Source organism: Suricata suricatta, chromosome 3 (assembly GCF_006229205.1).
Source record: "Suricata suricatta isolate VVHF042 chromosome 3, meerkat_22Aug2017_6uvM2_HiC, whole genome shotgun sequence".
Classification (NCBI taxonomy): domain Eukaryota; kingdom Metazoa; phylum Chordata; class Mammalia; order Carnivora; family Herpestidae; genus Suricata; species Suricata suricatta.
Genome location: NC_043702.1, coordinates 7,884,624 through 7,899,112, shown reverse-complemented (window position 1 = coordinate 7,899,112; position 14,489 = coordinate 7,884,624). Strand labels below are relative to the sequence as shown.

The window sequence follows — 14,489 nt, the reverse complement described above, 5'->3', positions numbered from 1 at the left end:
CGTCAGGCTCTGTGCTGACAGCTCAGAACCTGGAGCCTGTCTTAAGATTCTGTGTCTCCCTCTCTCTCTGACCCTCCCCTGCTGATGCTGTGTCTCTCTTTCTCTCTCAAAAATAAATAAAACATTTTTTTAAAAAAGGCTTATTTAGGATAGTTTTTCTAATTTCACTGGTCCAGAACTTTCTCTTTTATTGTGTTATGGAGTTTTAAACAAAATGATATCTTAAAATTTGAGGTCTCTCAACTCTCTTTCCCACTTTTTCCCCTTAAGTTTATTTCAAGAAAAACAGAGACAGCAAGAGAGAGGGAGAGAGAATCCCAAGCAGGCTCCTCCCTGCCAGTGCAGAGCCTAATGTGGGGCTTGAACTCACAAACTGTGAGGTCATAACCTGAGCCAAAACCAAGAGTCAGATGCTTAACTAACTGAGCCACCCAGGCACCCCTACTTAATCACTTTATTTGATCTTTCTTTTTCCTTTGTTTCTGCCATGTTAATTTGGATTATATACCCAGCATTTCATCCCCAGTAAAATGCTTTGACCTAGAAGGGAGTGTTGGCAGGTTGGTTTTCAAAGTTGTTGGGAGGGCCTCAGCTGCTTCACTTCACACTGGTGTTGTAGCTGGTGCTGGTGTATCTCCACTTGACTGTTTCAGGAGTTTGGCGGGTGCTTCGTCACCTGGTTTTGTTGTATTTGTTCTTTGTGCTAACCTAGTTAGTTGTTTTGTGTGGTTTTATGAATTTATCTAGAGTAAATTAAATCACTGTGCTGCCTCCATCTTAATAGAATCTTCTCTGTCTCTTAAGGGAAATACTTAAGTAATTAAACTTTTTTTTCTTGCAAAATATTTAATTTGAGCATGGTTCAGATCTCCTGTTTGGTAACAAGTCATGTATACATACTATTCAGAAAAGATTTATCAGATTAGTAACTGTTGATTCTCTTCATTTTAGTGACTCAATGGAAACAGAGGAAAAGCCAGGGAGTGTACTTGTAGGAAAGACACCAGAAGTGGTAAGTGTGTTTTTTGAAGTTGAAGTTATGTTTTAACGTATAATTCCCCCAGTATATTGTAAGTTACTTTAAAGTGTTATATGTATTATATATTTATAAATATATATTAAGTTTAATACCAGAGTTATTTTATAAAGATAGATCTTCTGTAAAAAAGTAAAATTTTTAAATTTTTTATAGTTTACTTATTTTTGAGACAGAAACAGAGCATGAATGGGGGAGGGGCAGAGAGCGGGAGACACAGAATCTGAAACAGGCTGCAGGCTCTGAGCTGTCAGCACAGAACCTGACACAGGGCTCAAACCCACGAACCGTGAGATCATGACCTGAGCTGAAGTTGGACGCCTAACTGACTGAGCCACCTAGGCACCCCATAAAAAAGTAAAATTTTAAAGATTAACCCTAGAAAGCACTTAGAAGAAAGCAAATCCTTAGATCCTTACAAAAGATTGAACTCTGGGGCGCCTGGGTGGCTCAGTCGGTTAAGCCTCCGACTTCGGCTCAGGTCAGATCTCACGTTCATGGGTTCGAGCCCCGCGTCAGGCTCTGTGCTGACAGCTGGCTCAGAGCCTGGAGCCTGCTTCCGGTTCTGTGTCTCCTCACTCTGCCCCTCCCCCTCTCATGCTCTGTCTCTGTATCCAAAATAAATAAAACATTAAAAAAAAAATTTAAAAAAGATTGAACTCTCTCTATAATAACTCTGAATTAGTTGTCACAGTGTGAGAAAAAAGTATGGCCTCTAACAAATGACAACTTACCATAGACAGAGGGCACTTTAGTTGTCTTTGTTATTTTTAATATTCGTGGTGTATGAGAAATGCGCTAAGTATTAGAACAGTGATCTGTTGGATGTAAATGTTTCCCCTATGAAGACTTTTGATTTTTGATACTCAGGTATATAAACGTTAACTATTCTTTACCTGGATAGCTTGGCAGTTCATGAGATCATGTATATGTGTTGGTTAAATGTGCTTTTGATTTTTCCAGTTGGGAGTAGAGAGTTTCTCACCCAAACTATGAGTTCTGTATAAAATAGGTTTTCTTGCATATCATCAGTAATCAGTTATTCTTTTATAGTTTGGGTTTTTTTTTTAACATTAAAGTAATTTTAGATTGGAAGTTTTTTTCAGAATGAATTATATTCTTCCATTAAACTGGTATCATATTTCAGTGGTAGCTATTAAAGAAATATTCTTTCTCTCAAATAAGTGATACATGTTTTCTAGGTTCTATTATTAAAATACAAGTTTTCTTGTGTGTATGGACTGTGAATTTCACTGGTTTAGGGCTGTTAAAACACAGTTGGCTTTTGGATATTAGTAATATATGAATTTTTCTTCTTGTTTGTTTATTTTGGCAGAGTCCAGAGCCCAAGGACCAGACTTTAAAAATGATTAAAATTTTAAGCGGTGAAATGGCTATCGAGTTACATCTACAGTTTTTAATACGAAATAATAACACAGATCTCATGATTCTAAAAAACACAAAGGTAGGAAATTCATCTATAATGGAGGCTTTCTAGTATTTATGTCTTTGTAGCATGTTAGTATGTATATTTCGTAGCGAATGTTGCATTTTATTCTGATCATGAAAGTAACAAAAAAAAAAAGAATAACAAAGGGAAAAATTCGTATATTTGTTGAGAGAAGAAAGGAAATTAAATTTGAGCTCCTATTCTTGTGTTCACATTCATTGGAAAGTTTAATGGTTTGTTGTTGTTGTTGTTGTTTAACGTTTATTTATTTCTGACGGAGTGTGTGAGCAGGGGAGGGGCAGAGAGAGAAGGAGACCACCAGAGAATCCCAAATAGGCTTCATGTCATCAGAGCCCAACTTGGGGCTCAAACTCACAAACCATGAGATCATGACCTGAGCCAAAAGTCAGGTGCTTAACTAACTGAGCCACACACATGCCCTGTGCTTTCATTTTTTTTTTTTATGTACATGTAGCACGTGGACAAAGCACAATCAGAGCTTTGATATAGTTTGTTTATGTGTCTTTGTTTGAACTGCATGCGAACTCCTAGAGTGCACAGGTTTTTGATATTGTGCAACGTTTGTTGAGATATTGATACTAACAATTCGTAGGATTAATTTCAATCTTTGAATAAGTAATATATTCATCAGGTTCAAGAAAATATTTTAATATGAAAAAAATTTATATAGTTTTCGTCCCTTTCCTGTCTTATCTACTCAGTAGCCTTTGACAAAGTCAATTATTCTTCTTTTACAGCAATATACTATTTCAGTACTAAACAGTTGTTTGAAACATGTAGTCATACTTGTCAACATTTTAATGATTATAATCAGCAGCTAGACACAGTTACACAATTTATATTTATGACAGTTTTTTAGGCTAATCTTTCTCATATAGTCTCATTAAAAATAAACAAAATCACTTTGGTGACTGCCAGAGGTGCAGCTTTGTTCTCAGGGCTGCCCTAACGTCTCAGAGGCCTTAGACAGGCCGCTGAAAGGAAGTGGCAAAGTAAGCTATTCAGAAACCAATAAACAGAAAATCTGCTACCTAAATTCTGACCTAAAATCTGCTGATCTCAAGACTACAGATAAAACCCTGACTTGCTTGTGTTTATAAACTACCTATTTAATCTTTATAAAAAAATATCCAAGGGGCGCCTAGGTGGCTCAGTTGTTTAAGCATCAGACTTTTACTCAGGTCATGATCTCATGGTTCGTGAGTTTAAGCCCTGCATTGGGCTCTCTGCTGTCAGTACAGAGCCCGCTTCAGATCCTCTCATTCTCTCTCTCTAAAAAATAAGTAAACATTAAAAATAATAACAATAATAATAGTAAGTATCCAAGATTCATAGTATAAATGTCAGTTCACTTTATTAATATTTTCATCACAAAATAGTGCCTCTGATGGTGTGTCTACATGTGACCTTGCATATGTGTGAATACTTTGCCAGTGGTAAACGCTTATTTGTTTTTATAGGATGCAGTACGGAATTCTGTGTGTCACACAGCAACCGTTATAGCAAACTCTTTTATGCACTGTGGGACTACCAGTGACCAGTTTCTTAGGTAAATATACTTGAAGGTTTCCACTTTGGTTTAAAATCATCTTTAATAGAGACTCTTTAACATTGTTACATAGATGTGGCTGCCAGTCCTCAATTTTAAATCCTGTTTTTGCTATTTTATACATTTTTATTGCATATGCCTGCTTAAGGTAAAATTAATTCCCTTTATTAGTTGGCTTGAATATAGGCTTTTTCATGTAATAATATAATTCTGCTTTTGTTCATAGTGAAATTGCATATCATGCATTTTTTATTTGTTTTTTAATGTTTATTTATTTTCGAGAAAGAGCACAAGCAGGAGAGGGGCAGAGAGGGGAGAACACAGAATCTGAAGCAGGTTCCAGGCTCTGAGCTGTCAGCACAGAGCCTGATGTGGGGCTCAACCTCACAAACCACAAGAACATGACCTGAACCAAAGTTGGACGCTTAACCAACTAAGCCACCCAGGCGCCCCTATCATTCATTTTTTAAAGTCTTCAGAATACTAAGAACTTAGGAGATAAAATAGAATCTGTAGTAACGAGCTCTGTAAAGTAAAATGATTTGTTATGGTTGAAGGTAAAATTTGATGCTTTGACTTTAGTATTACAAAAAGCTTGATGGAATTATTTCAATAGTATTGCCGAATTTTCTTGCAGAGATAACTTGGAATGGTTGGCCAGAGCCACCAACTGGGCAAAATTTACAGCTACAGCCAGTTTGGGTGTAATTCATAAGGTAATATACAATGATCAGTATGAACAGATGCAATTTTTCTGGAGTTCAAAAAATAAAAGTTTATTGTATTTCATTCATAAATGCATTTTGTTAAATTAGATCAATTTTTTTATAGGAAAGAGTAAAGTAAATAAATGAAAATACATATATATGTGTTTGTTTTTAATAAAAGGTCTAATGAAGACTAAGCCATTTCTCAAAGGATTAATTGAAATAAGTTATTTGCATAGTCTGAAATGAATTTGGGAGAAATATTAAAATAAAGGGAAAAATTGAAGCATTTGTTTCTAACAAGAATGTGATTCGGTCTCTTAAAGATTATCCTCTCATTTGAGTTATAAAATTGTAATGGAGAGAGCCCTACTTCCTCCTCTTTTAGAAAGGGAACATTCTGGAGAAAAGAAAAAAATTTTAGAAAATATTACATCTTTTTTCTCTCACTTCTCTCTTACTGACACCTTTATTGTGGCTCAAATTTACAGGGTCATGAGAAGGAAGCGTTGCAGTTAATGGCAACATACCTTCCCAAGGACACCTCTCCAGGGTCAGCATATCAGGAAGGTGGAGGTCTCTATGCCTTAGGTCTTATTCATGCCAACCATGGTGGTGATATAATTGACTATTTGCTTAACCAGCTTAAGAATGCCAGCAATGATGTAAGTACTAGGAGGGGAAACTAATTTCTATTACTTAAGAGTCCAGGAAAACACTACATTTGCCAAATTATTTAAGTGAATAGAAATTTTATAGGATTTTGAAATTTCTAAAATAAAACTGTTCTTAATAGAATTCTTTCTTAAAGTAGTTTTCCTTCCTGTTCTATAAACTAAAATTGTGCTTCTCAGTCCTTTAAAATTTGTGTGTGACAAGCAAAATAAAGTATTATATGTTTGTAAAATATATGTTGTATTTCCACACTTAGGAGTTTTGGGATGTTAGAACTGTAAGTGACCTTAGTGATCATTTCGTTTAACCTTGTTATTTTGTAGGAAACTAAGTCCCAAAGAAGTAACTTTGTCAGGAATCCGAAATCTTGGTTATTTGGTGTTTTATAATTTTTTAAATGTAATTCTTTTGGAAAAACTTACTAAGCAGCTTGTTCTTATTTTACAGAACCTTGAAATAGGATTTTAGACTTTAACTTTTATGTTAGGCTTTTTTTTAGGAGGTTATTAGGAGAGTAGCTAAGTAAGCCAGACAACTTTGTCCTTCTATTTCAGTGAAAAGATTGAGGCCCATGTCTCCACTAATAAGCCCCTCATCCACAAATTTTACATACATTTATTCATGGCTTTGCCTCATTTCCTTTAGTCTCAGATAAAAATTTTCTAATCAGACAAATCTCTTTGGTTACCAGCAATAGAAACCTCCACTGATTGACTTAAAACAAGATGTTTATTGGAAGTAGTGTGCATAATTAAAGGAAAAGGTGATGAACCAATTCTTGCAACAGTTAAGAGCCAGGGCAATTCTAGAGATCTAGATAACAGGAACTAATGGTATCATTTCTCTAGGGTCCTGCTGTCAGGATGAATGAACTTGGAAATGTTTTTTTGTCCTTTGGTCGTTTCACTCAAAGATTGAAATTTCAGAGAAAGCATATTTTTTTGAGAGAGAGAGACGACGTGAGCAGGGGGAGGGTCAGAGAGAAAGGGAGACACAGTATCTGATGGCAGGCTCCAGGCTCTGAGCTAGATATCAGCACAGAGCCTGATATGGGGCTTGAACCCACAACCATGAGATCATGACCTGAGCCAAAGCCAGAGACTCAACCAACTGAGCCACCCAGGCGCCCCATCTTTCATTCACTTCTCAACTTATTATTGGTTTGCATCAGCAAGCACCATTCTTTTGAAACTGAAGTTGCTGAGGTTACTTGCCACTGGCCATCTCATTCTCAGATCCTTTGATCATTCTCATTAGGTCAGCTGCTCTGCATGTTTGATATCACAGTACATTTTGAAGTTAGAATAAAAGCTTGGACTTTTAAGTACACTCTTCCAAATCAGTGGAGCCCATGCTTTTTCCCTAGATCGTTCGACATGGAGGCAGTCTGGGCCTGGGTCTGGCAGCCATGGGGACTGCACGCCAGGATGTGTATGACTTGCTAAAAACAAACCTCTATCAGGATGATGCTGTGACAGGTAAGTGATTCTTGGCAAAGACAACTCACTGTAGGATTAATTAATGTGACTCAATTTGTTTTCTACTTATATTTTGTGTGTGTGTGTGTGTGGTTTTTTTAAAGTATTTATTTGGAAAGATTGCGAGCTGGGGTTCGGGTGGGGAGAGGCAGAGAAAGAGAAGAAATAAAGAGCCCGTGCTGTCAGCACAGAACCTGACTTGGGGTTTGATCTCCTGAACCGTGAGGTTATGACCTGAGCCGAAATCAAGGGTCTGATATTTAGCCAGCTGAGCCACCCAGGTGCCCCTCTACTTCTATTCTGTAGCCTCTTAAAAATCTAATAAATTACTTGTAGAGGGAGTGGATTTTGTCCCATTTGTCAAACTCATAAAAATAGGTTTTGTGGTGTATAAGCTTTTAAAAATGACATATCCTGTGTCTGTATATAATGGACTTGCAAACAGATTTTTAGAGTGACCTACTTGTATCATAGAGCTATCTGTACTGCTTAGTGAGAGCATAGAAAAACATCACTGTTGGATTTGATGGTGCATTCTGTCATGATTTGAAAGGAAAGTAGCTATAAATATATGGATGTACTTTTTATCAGCTGGCTTGAAAAAATGTTTCCAGAAACTAACAGATGTTTTGGTAGTTGATAAGTGCCACTTCCAGTAGGATATGTTTTATTGAGTTTACATATGTAATTTTGTTTTTTAATGATTTTTAATGTTGATTTATTTTTGAGAGAGAGAAAGTGAGCATGAGTTGGGGAGGGGCAGAGAGAGAATGGGACAGAGGATGTGAAGTGGGCTCCATGCTGGCAGCCTAATGCAGGGCTTGAACCCACAAACCGTTGGACCTTGACCCAAGCTGAAGTCAGACATTCGACCAATTGAGCCACCCAGGCGCCCTGTATTTTTTAATGTTTTATTTTTACTCACTAGGGGAAGCGGCTGGCCTGGCCCTAGGTTTGGTTATGTTGGGCTCTAAAAATGCCCAGGCTATTGAGGACATGGTCGGCTATGCACAGGAAACTCAGCATGAGAAGATTCTGCGTGGTCTTGCAGTTGGCATTGCACTGGTGATGTATGGGAGGATGGAGGAGGCTGACGCTCTCATCGAATCTCTCTGCCGTGATAAGGTGAGCCGTACGTTGTCTGTCTCCCTCCTGCCTCACTATCACCTCCATTTACAGAAACACTTTCATTTTACCTCTGTTCCTGTCAGAACGCCTGCCTACACTTTTTGACGAAACTTTTTGTTAGGTATATCAAGCGTAATAGAATGTAGGAAAGAAAAACACTGATTAGAAGGCATGAAAGGGAATAATTTGAAGATTTTAAACTGTAATCAAGATTTCAGATCAGTAATTTTCAGATAAGCAGATCCAGAAAAGGTATTTAGAAATTTACAAGTTGGATTTATTTTAGAAATAGTATTTTTGAATTATTTTGTAATCATTTAATGAGATATAAAGTTTATTGTTTTTTCATCAAAAACCAGTGCCAATCCCCATGCTTATTTCTTTGGGTAAGTTTTTTCCATTCCTTTTTGTATTGTTTTATTTTGACAGTGGTATAGTATGTGGTGGGTACTCAGTGGAAAATAATACTGTTCTCTATAGTCTGATAAAAAAGAATGACTACTGTATTAAAAAATAAAGCTACTAATTATTTTGCTCAGTACTGAGACTCATATCTCTTCCATTCAGTGTTCATCGGTGCCCAAGAATTAAATAAGGCCAAAAAACAAGGTAGAAGGTGGAATTAGAAGCGAGCTTCTTTGTCATTCATTTAATAATGAAAGTTGAGTGTCAGAAGGTAGTAAGTGTTGGTATGGGACTTGAATTTATACTTCCTAGTAAGGATGAGGCAGTATAGGCATGTTACACAGAATGTTGGGAATGAGAAGTTAATTCCTCCTGTATTAGAGTCTTTAATTTCCACATTTGTTTAGAAAATTACCAACCACAAAATAGTTCTTATCATTTCTTAACTAAAACCAGCATCCTGGTCGATGCCAGTTAGACTGTAGAAGTTACTATTTGAAATGCTAACCTGTCTATTGATGTACATTATTCTTCTTAGGACCCAATTCTTCGAAGGTCTGGAATGTACACTGTAGCCATGGCTTATTGTGGCTCAGGTAACAACAAAGCTATCCGACGCCTGCTACATGTTGCTGTAAGTAGTCTTTCTTGGATGCAGGGGGAAGGGAAAGTTTGCAGATGGACACTAAATGTCTAGGTTACGGCAACCTCCACACTACATGACCACCACCAGTGATTTCATGTTCAGATTCTCATTTGCTGGACACAGTCAGCTGTAACCTAAGCACTAGGTTCACTTAGCTTTTCAGAAGGATATCCGACAAGATACCAGTATGTCGATATGAATAGAAGTCCTTAAAATCATTCAGGGGCAACTTCTGAAAACCTACTCCAAGGGGCATCCTCATTTGTAAGGGACAAGACCATGTGAGTGTGTGCAGCCACCCTAGGATAAGGAAATCTAATGAACAGTAAAAATCACTTCTTTTTACAGCCTGTGAAGTTAGCTTCCAGGTAGCCCTAAGTGACGTGTTCTATTACAAGAGATACGTTATACAGGAGCCAGTGCCCGTGTGTTCCATTAGGCTGGTCCCACGCATCAGCCTCCCAATCCAGAAGGAACTTATGAACAATAATGTTGCCTGGTAACACAGAGGACATGCACATATGTCTTAACTTAGTAGGTTTCTACCATCTTGGTGCCAGGAAAAGGTAAACCTGAAGTCATCTTCCCATCCAGAAAGGGTTTAGAACTTATTATTTTCTTTCCCAAAATACATCCCACAGATTTATTATTAAATTGTCTTCTGTCGGTGCAACTGTGGAGTGTTGTAAATGATAAATGTTTGTATTTTGCTTGAATTTAAGACCTACTTTTTTTAAAAACAACTTTGAAGAATGATTAAATTTTCAGTGTAGTCCACAAAAGCTAGTGTGGCTGAAATAATCTTTAGAAGTAGCCCTGAATCCTGAACTTCACTAAACTGAAAAGCCCTGAAATGAAAAGTATATCAGATTCGTTTTTCTTAAGTGAGGGAGGACACGCTAAAGAGTAATAAATTAATGAGGTCTAATTTACATTTGAATGACGTGAGCCTCATGGCAGTTTATTCTAGTAATAGAATGCATGGTATAATGTAATCATCCTTTAAAATTTTTCCTAGGTAAGTGATGTTAATGACGATGTCAGGAGGGCAGCAGTAGAATCACTTGGGTTCATTCTATTCAGGTAATAATTTCTGATTTCTGGTTCTCTTTATAGTCTTTTTTTTTTTATAGTAACTAAACAAATTAAATGTCTAAGGAATATGTCTAGGTTCATAGTGAAGACCATTTAATAATACGATTAGTACTGTTCGTCTGAAAAAGAAGCAAGTGTGTCTTGAGAGTCTAAGAACCTATTTGAGAAATAGTAAAATGACTTTATTATTTTTGTTTATTTTTTTCCATAACATTCAGTGTATTTGCTTAGTTTTTAAAATCCAAATAACACATTTAGTACTCTTCTTTCCAAGAACATTGGCAATTCAAGGGATGCTATCTCTTACACAGATTTGTAGAGTTTATGTTTAAAGAAGGTTGAAAAGTTTGCAGATTTAGAAAAACTATTTTGGACTTGAGATTTGGAGATGCCCTTGGCTTAGTGTAGTTGTGATTAGGAGGACCTACTCTGAAACCAGTCTGCCAGGATTGAATCATGGCCCTGCCACTTACCTGCTGACTGACTCTAGGCTTGTTACTTAGCCTTTTTGAATCTCTGATTTCTCATCTGTAAAGTGGGTACAATAATGGTGCCTATTTAAGAAAGGTGTTTTTACGTGAATAACTGAGTTAATATCTAAAGCCCTTAGAACAGCATCTGGCACGACTACGTGCTATTTAAGTGTGTGGTAGAGGTGGTAACTGTGATGGTGGTGGTTACAATAGTACTTCTTGCAGTAGTTCTTCCTGTTTATCTCCAATCTCATACCATTGTTTCTTTTAGCTAAGATACTTTATATTAAAATCTAACAAAGGCAAATTAAAAGTGCTTATTTAGCTCTATTTGCTTATAACAACATCAGGACGTTAATCCAGAAAGGCTGTAAAATATTTTATTCTTATTGTGGATTAAAATGTTGAGTAAAATAGCAAAGTACAGATCCATTTGACATGCTAATAGGTTTTTGTTAAATAAGGTTGTTCAGCACATACTAACCTCCGTCATTGTCCTCAAACCCTCATTTGCTCAGCTTGTTCACAAAGACACTGGAGAGCCTTCTTGAAATCCAACGACATAGTATTTACACAGATACCTCTAAAGTAGGATATGTGATTAGTTGGTTATCATTGCTTTTTGTAAACCCATACAAGTGTCAGATATTCATAGTTTTTCTAAGATGTGACAAAGCCTGTGTGCATTAAGCTATTCTACGTTTTTAAAAAGATCTGCAGTAGACTACGCAGTTAATTTTTTGATTCCTGTCTCTCTTCTCTTTTTATGAACATCATAATATTTAGCCACTTACAGTCTTTTTGTACCTTTGCCATTTTCTTTTCTTTTTCTCAGATTTGTCAGCAGTGGTTCCATAATTACAACCACAAAGTTCTGCTTCAGGGAAGTGATTCGTTTAGCTTAGAGAGTTGAACTCATTTAAGGCAGCTAGTCTTTTTCACCTAGTCTACATTTCAATCAATCTTTACATTACTTTTTATCTTTCTGGTCTAAAAATCATTCTCCTGAAGAAAAAATGGAAGCAAAACAGAAGTCGAATTGTTCTCTTTTCTCCCTGTCATCTTTGGTATATTACTAACTTCTGACCCTGAAACTTTGACTGGTTTTGCTCTACAATTTAGATGCAGTGTGGGGTTGGGAGGTGGGTAGTTATCGCCATCCAGAGAGGTTCTTTGACCAGAGGACCAGGTAATTTTGATTTGGAAAGTATATTTTTCTCGGAGTACCTTTAATAACTGTTGGTTTATGTAAACCGTCCTACTCATGATGGTGTCTGTTTTGTTTTCTTTGTTGTCAGCTATTAATTTTTAGAGGTGATTTTCCATTTCATATTCTCGACATCGGTGGTCTAGGATGTACATTCTGGCACATAGGAAGTTGAGCTTCGTGAAAACTGTTTCTCTTCCCTCTTTAACTTGACAGCACTTTGCTCTCTAATTAACAGACTTCATTTCTGCCTTGCCTTTCCCGTAGTTCACACTCATGCTAAATTCCCAGTTTCAGCAGCAGATGTCTCTCATGAGCTGCTTGTAGGCTTTGCTAAGATCTCAATTACCTATGATAGTCAGATCCGGCTAATGAGTGGATTCTGGGGGCTTGTTATTTCTTAGGGATCATTCTGAGTTTTATTTTCATGATAGGATTCTTTATAAGTAGAAGAAACTAGAAAAGACTTTATAGAGATGATCTTGTCTAAAAGTTACTTTATAGATGAAGAAAATTAAATGTAATCAACTTGTCTAAGAAATTGCTGTTGAAACGAAGTTCTCTAAATTTTAGATTAGTGCCATTTCCCTGGAGGGAGAATTTTTAAAGGTGAAAGAAACTAGAAAATTTTTTTAGGGGCCCCTGGGTGGCTCAGTTGGTTAGGGCTCCGACTTTGGCTCAGGTCAGATCTCACGTTCGTGGGTTGGAGCCCCGCGTCAGGCTCTGTGCTGACAGCTAGCTCAGAGCCTAGAGCCTGGAGCCTGCTTCCGGTTCTGTGTCTCCTCTCTCTGACCCTCTCCCTCTCATGCTCTGTCTCTCTCTGTATCAAAAATAAATAAGGCATTAAAAAATTTTTTTAAAAAAGAATTTTTTTAAAGAGAAGAAAATTGAATTCTAAAATAGTTAATAAAATTTCCTGTTGTCATAGAGCTAAATGGTAGACCTAAAATTCAAAACTGTTCCATTAGAGACCACTGCTTTCTACATCGTGGCTTTCTATCAGAGTACTATTTTTCTGAGCATCTCTCACAGAACATTTTTATTCTCAAATTTCCTTTTTACCTTTAATATTTGAAGAGTTTCTGTCCTGTCTCCTAAGAATAGTAAATGTTTTCTGGTATATGATGATTTATTTTCTTAGAATATGCTCCATTTTATCATTTCTCCCCTTTTAGATTTATTTTTAAAATAACTGCAGACATCTGACCTTTTTGAACCATATTTTAAGAATTTATTTCTTCTTAATAATCTTCTTTTCAAATGTACTTACTGGACATGAAAACTGAAAACACGTGGATAAACATGTATTTGTACTTTCAGCCACTAAATTGTCTTTGTGGGAAACTAAAAATTCTTATGGCTGTTGTTACCTCCTTTACTCTCAGATAATCCAGTTAGAATACTTTTACTATTTCTTTCTCCTGATATTTGTGGGTTGTTTGTTTACAATGTGTATGATAAACATTGAGAATTGAGTTGAAAAACATTCTTGCCAAGTTGAAATGAACCTAGTACATTTTTTGTATAATAAATGGGTGATTATTAGGCCCATTGTTATCTGTCAAGTAAGTAGATTTTATTATAACAACTCTTTGTACAGTACTATGCTTGGCACTGACTGAAACTCAGTTGGAACTGAGCATAATCTGAATTATTATGTGACATTGGAAAGCAAAGTGAAGAAAAATTAACAGAAGCATTGATCTTTATACACCTGTTTAAGTTGCTATCATTATCTGATATAGATCTTTCTTAAAATTATACAGTCCTAGAGGTCCCTGGTCATCTTTGCTGTAACTTTGCATTGTACCAATGTAAAACTGCATATTTTCCAGTGTATACATTAAAATGCGATCAGATATGGATGGATCTTACAAGATATGAGGGAGAGTCTTGGTGCACACACTTTTTAAGACCATAAAAAATGTTTCCTTGAATATAAAAATGTTGCACTATTATAAATCCTTAGAATTGGAAGGAACCCTAGTAATCAACTAGTTACCATCAAGTGCATGAATCATTTTTACAATATCTCCACATTTTTAAGTCATTTTGATACGTACTGTCCATATTGTTTCTACCTCATTGTGTTTATGATCTTGACCCTATAACTTCTTTACTTTATTCCTGTCTTTTTTAACTTTTTTTCTGTACCTTTTCACCCCTCCAGTAATTAACAGTAAATATGAAATTGAATGGAAGTTTGTTCCAAAATTATTTTTTAAAGACATACAGTCTACTCTGTCTTTGAAGATAAAACTATAGTCTTTGTGTTGTCATAGATGTGGTTAACATCTGAAATTTGCTTTGAAATTATAGATTTTTTGGAAGTATTTTGAAATGGAAGTATCAGTTTTATATCAAATTGATAAAATTTTGTACTATGTTGTACTTTTTCAGAAATAGTTGATATTGGAGTTGTATTTCATTTTCTATAATCTTCTGGAAGTACTTGAATGATTTATTCATTAACCTGAGAAAGATCTCTCAACTAACTATAAAGCAAAGATTTTCCCCCCCAGGAATTGAAGCTAACTAGTTTAAGGTAATATAGTTACTTTTGTAGGTGTGCGATTATTTTAAGTGCGTACATGAATTTGGAGGCAGTATAGAGCATGT

The 14,489-nt window shown here is 36.1% G+C and overlaps 1 protein-coding gene across 1 annotated transcript in view; it reads left to right on the top strand.

Moving 5' to 3' along the window:
- The window catches only part of PSMD1 (proteasome 26S subunit, non-ATPase 1), a 93,094-nt gene that overhangs the window by 17,803 nt on the left and 60,802 nt on the right, over window positions 1–14,489 (top strand). The window contains exons 8-16 of the mRNA XM_029933601.1: window positions 952–1,012; window positions 2,373–2,501; window positions 3,968–4,056; window positions 4,694–4,772; window positions 5,255–5,428; window positions 6,805–6,916; window positions 7,845–8,041; window positions 8,988–9,083; window positions 10,114–10,178. Of these exons, the coding sequence (XP_029789461.1) occupies window positions 952–1,012; window positions 2,373–2,501; window positions 3,968–4,056; window positions 4,694–4,772; window positions 5,255–5,428; window positions 6,805–6,916; window positions 7,845–8,041; window positions 8,988–9,083; window positions 10,114–10,178 (1,002 nt within the window). The remainder of the gene's footprint in view (window positions 1–951; window positions 1,013–2,372; window positions 2,502–3,967; window positions 4,057–4,693; window positions 4,773–5,254; window positions 5,429–6,804; window positions 6,917–7,844; window positions 8,042–8,987; window positions 9,084–10,113; window positions 10,179–14,489) is intronic.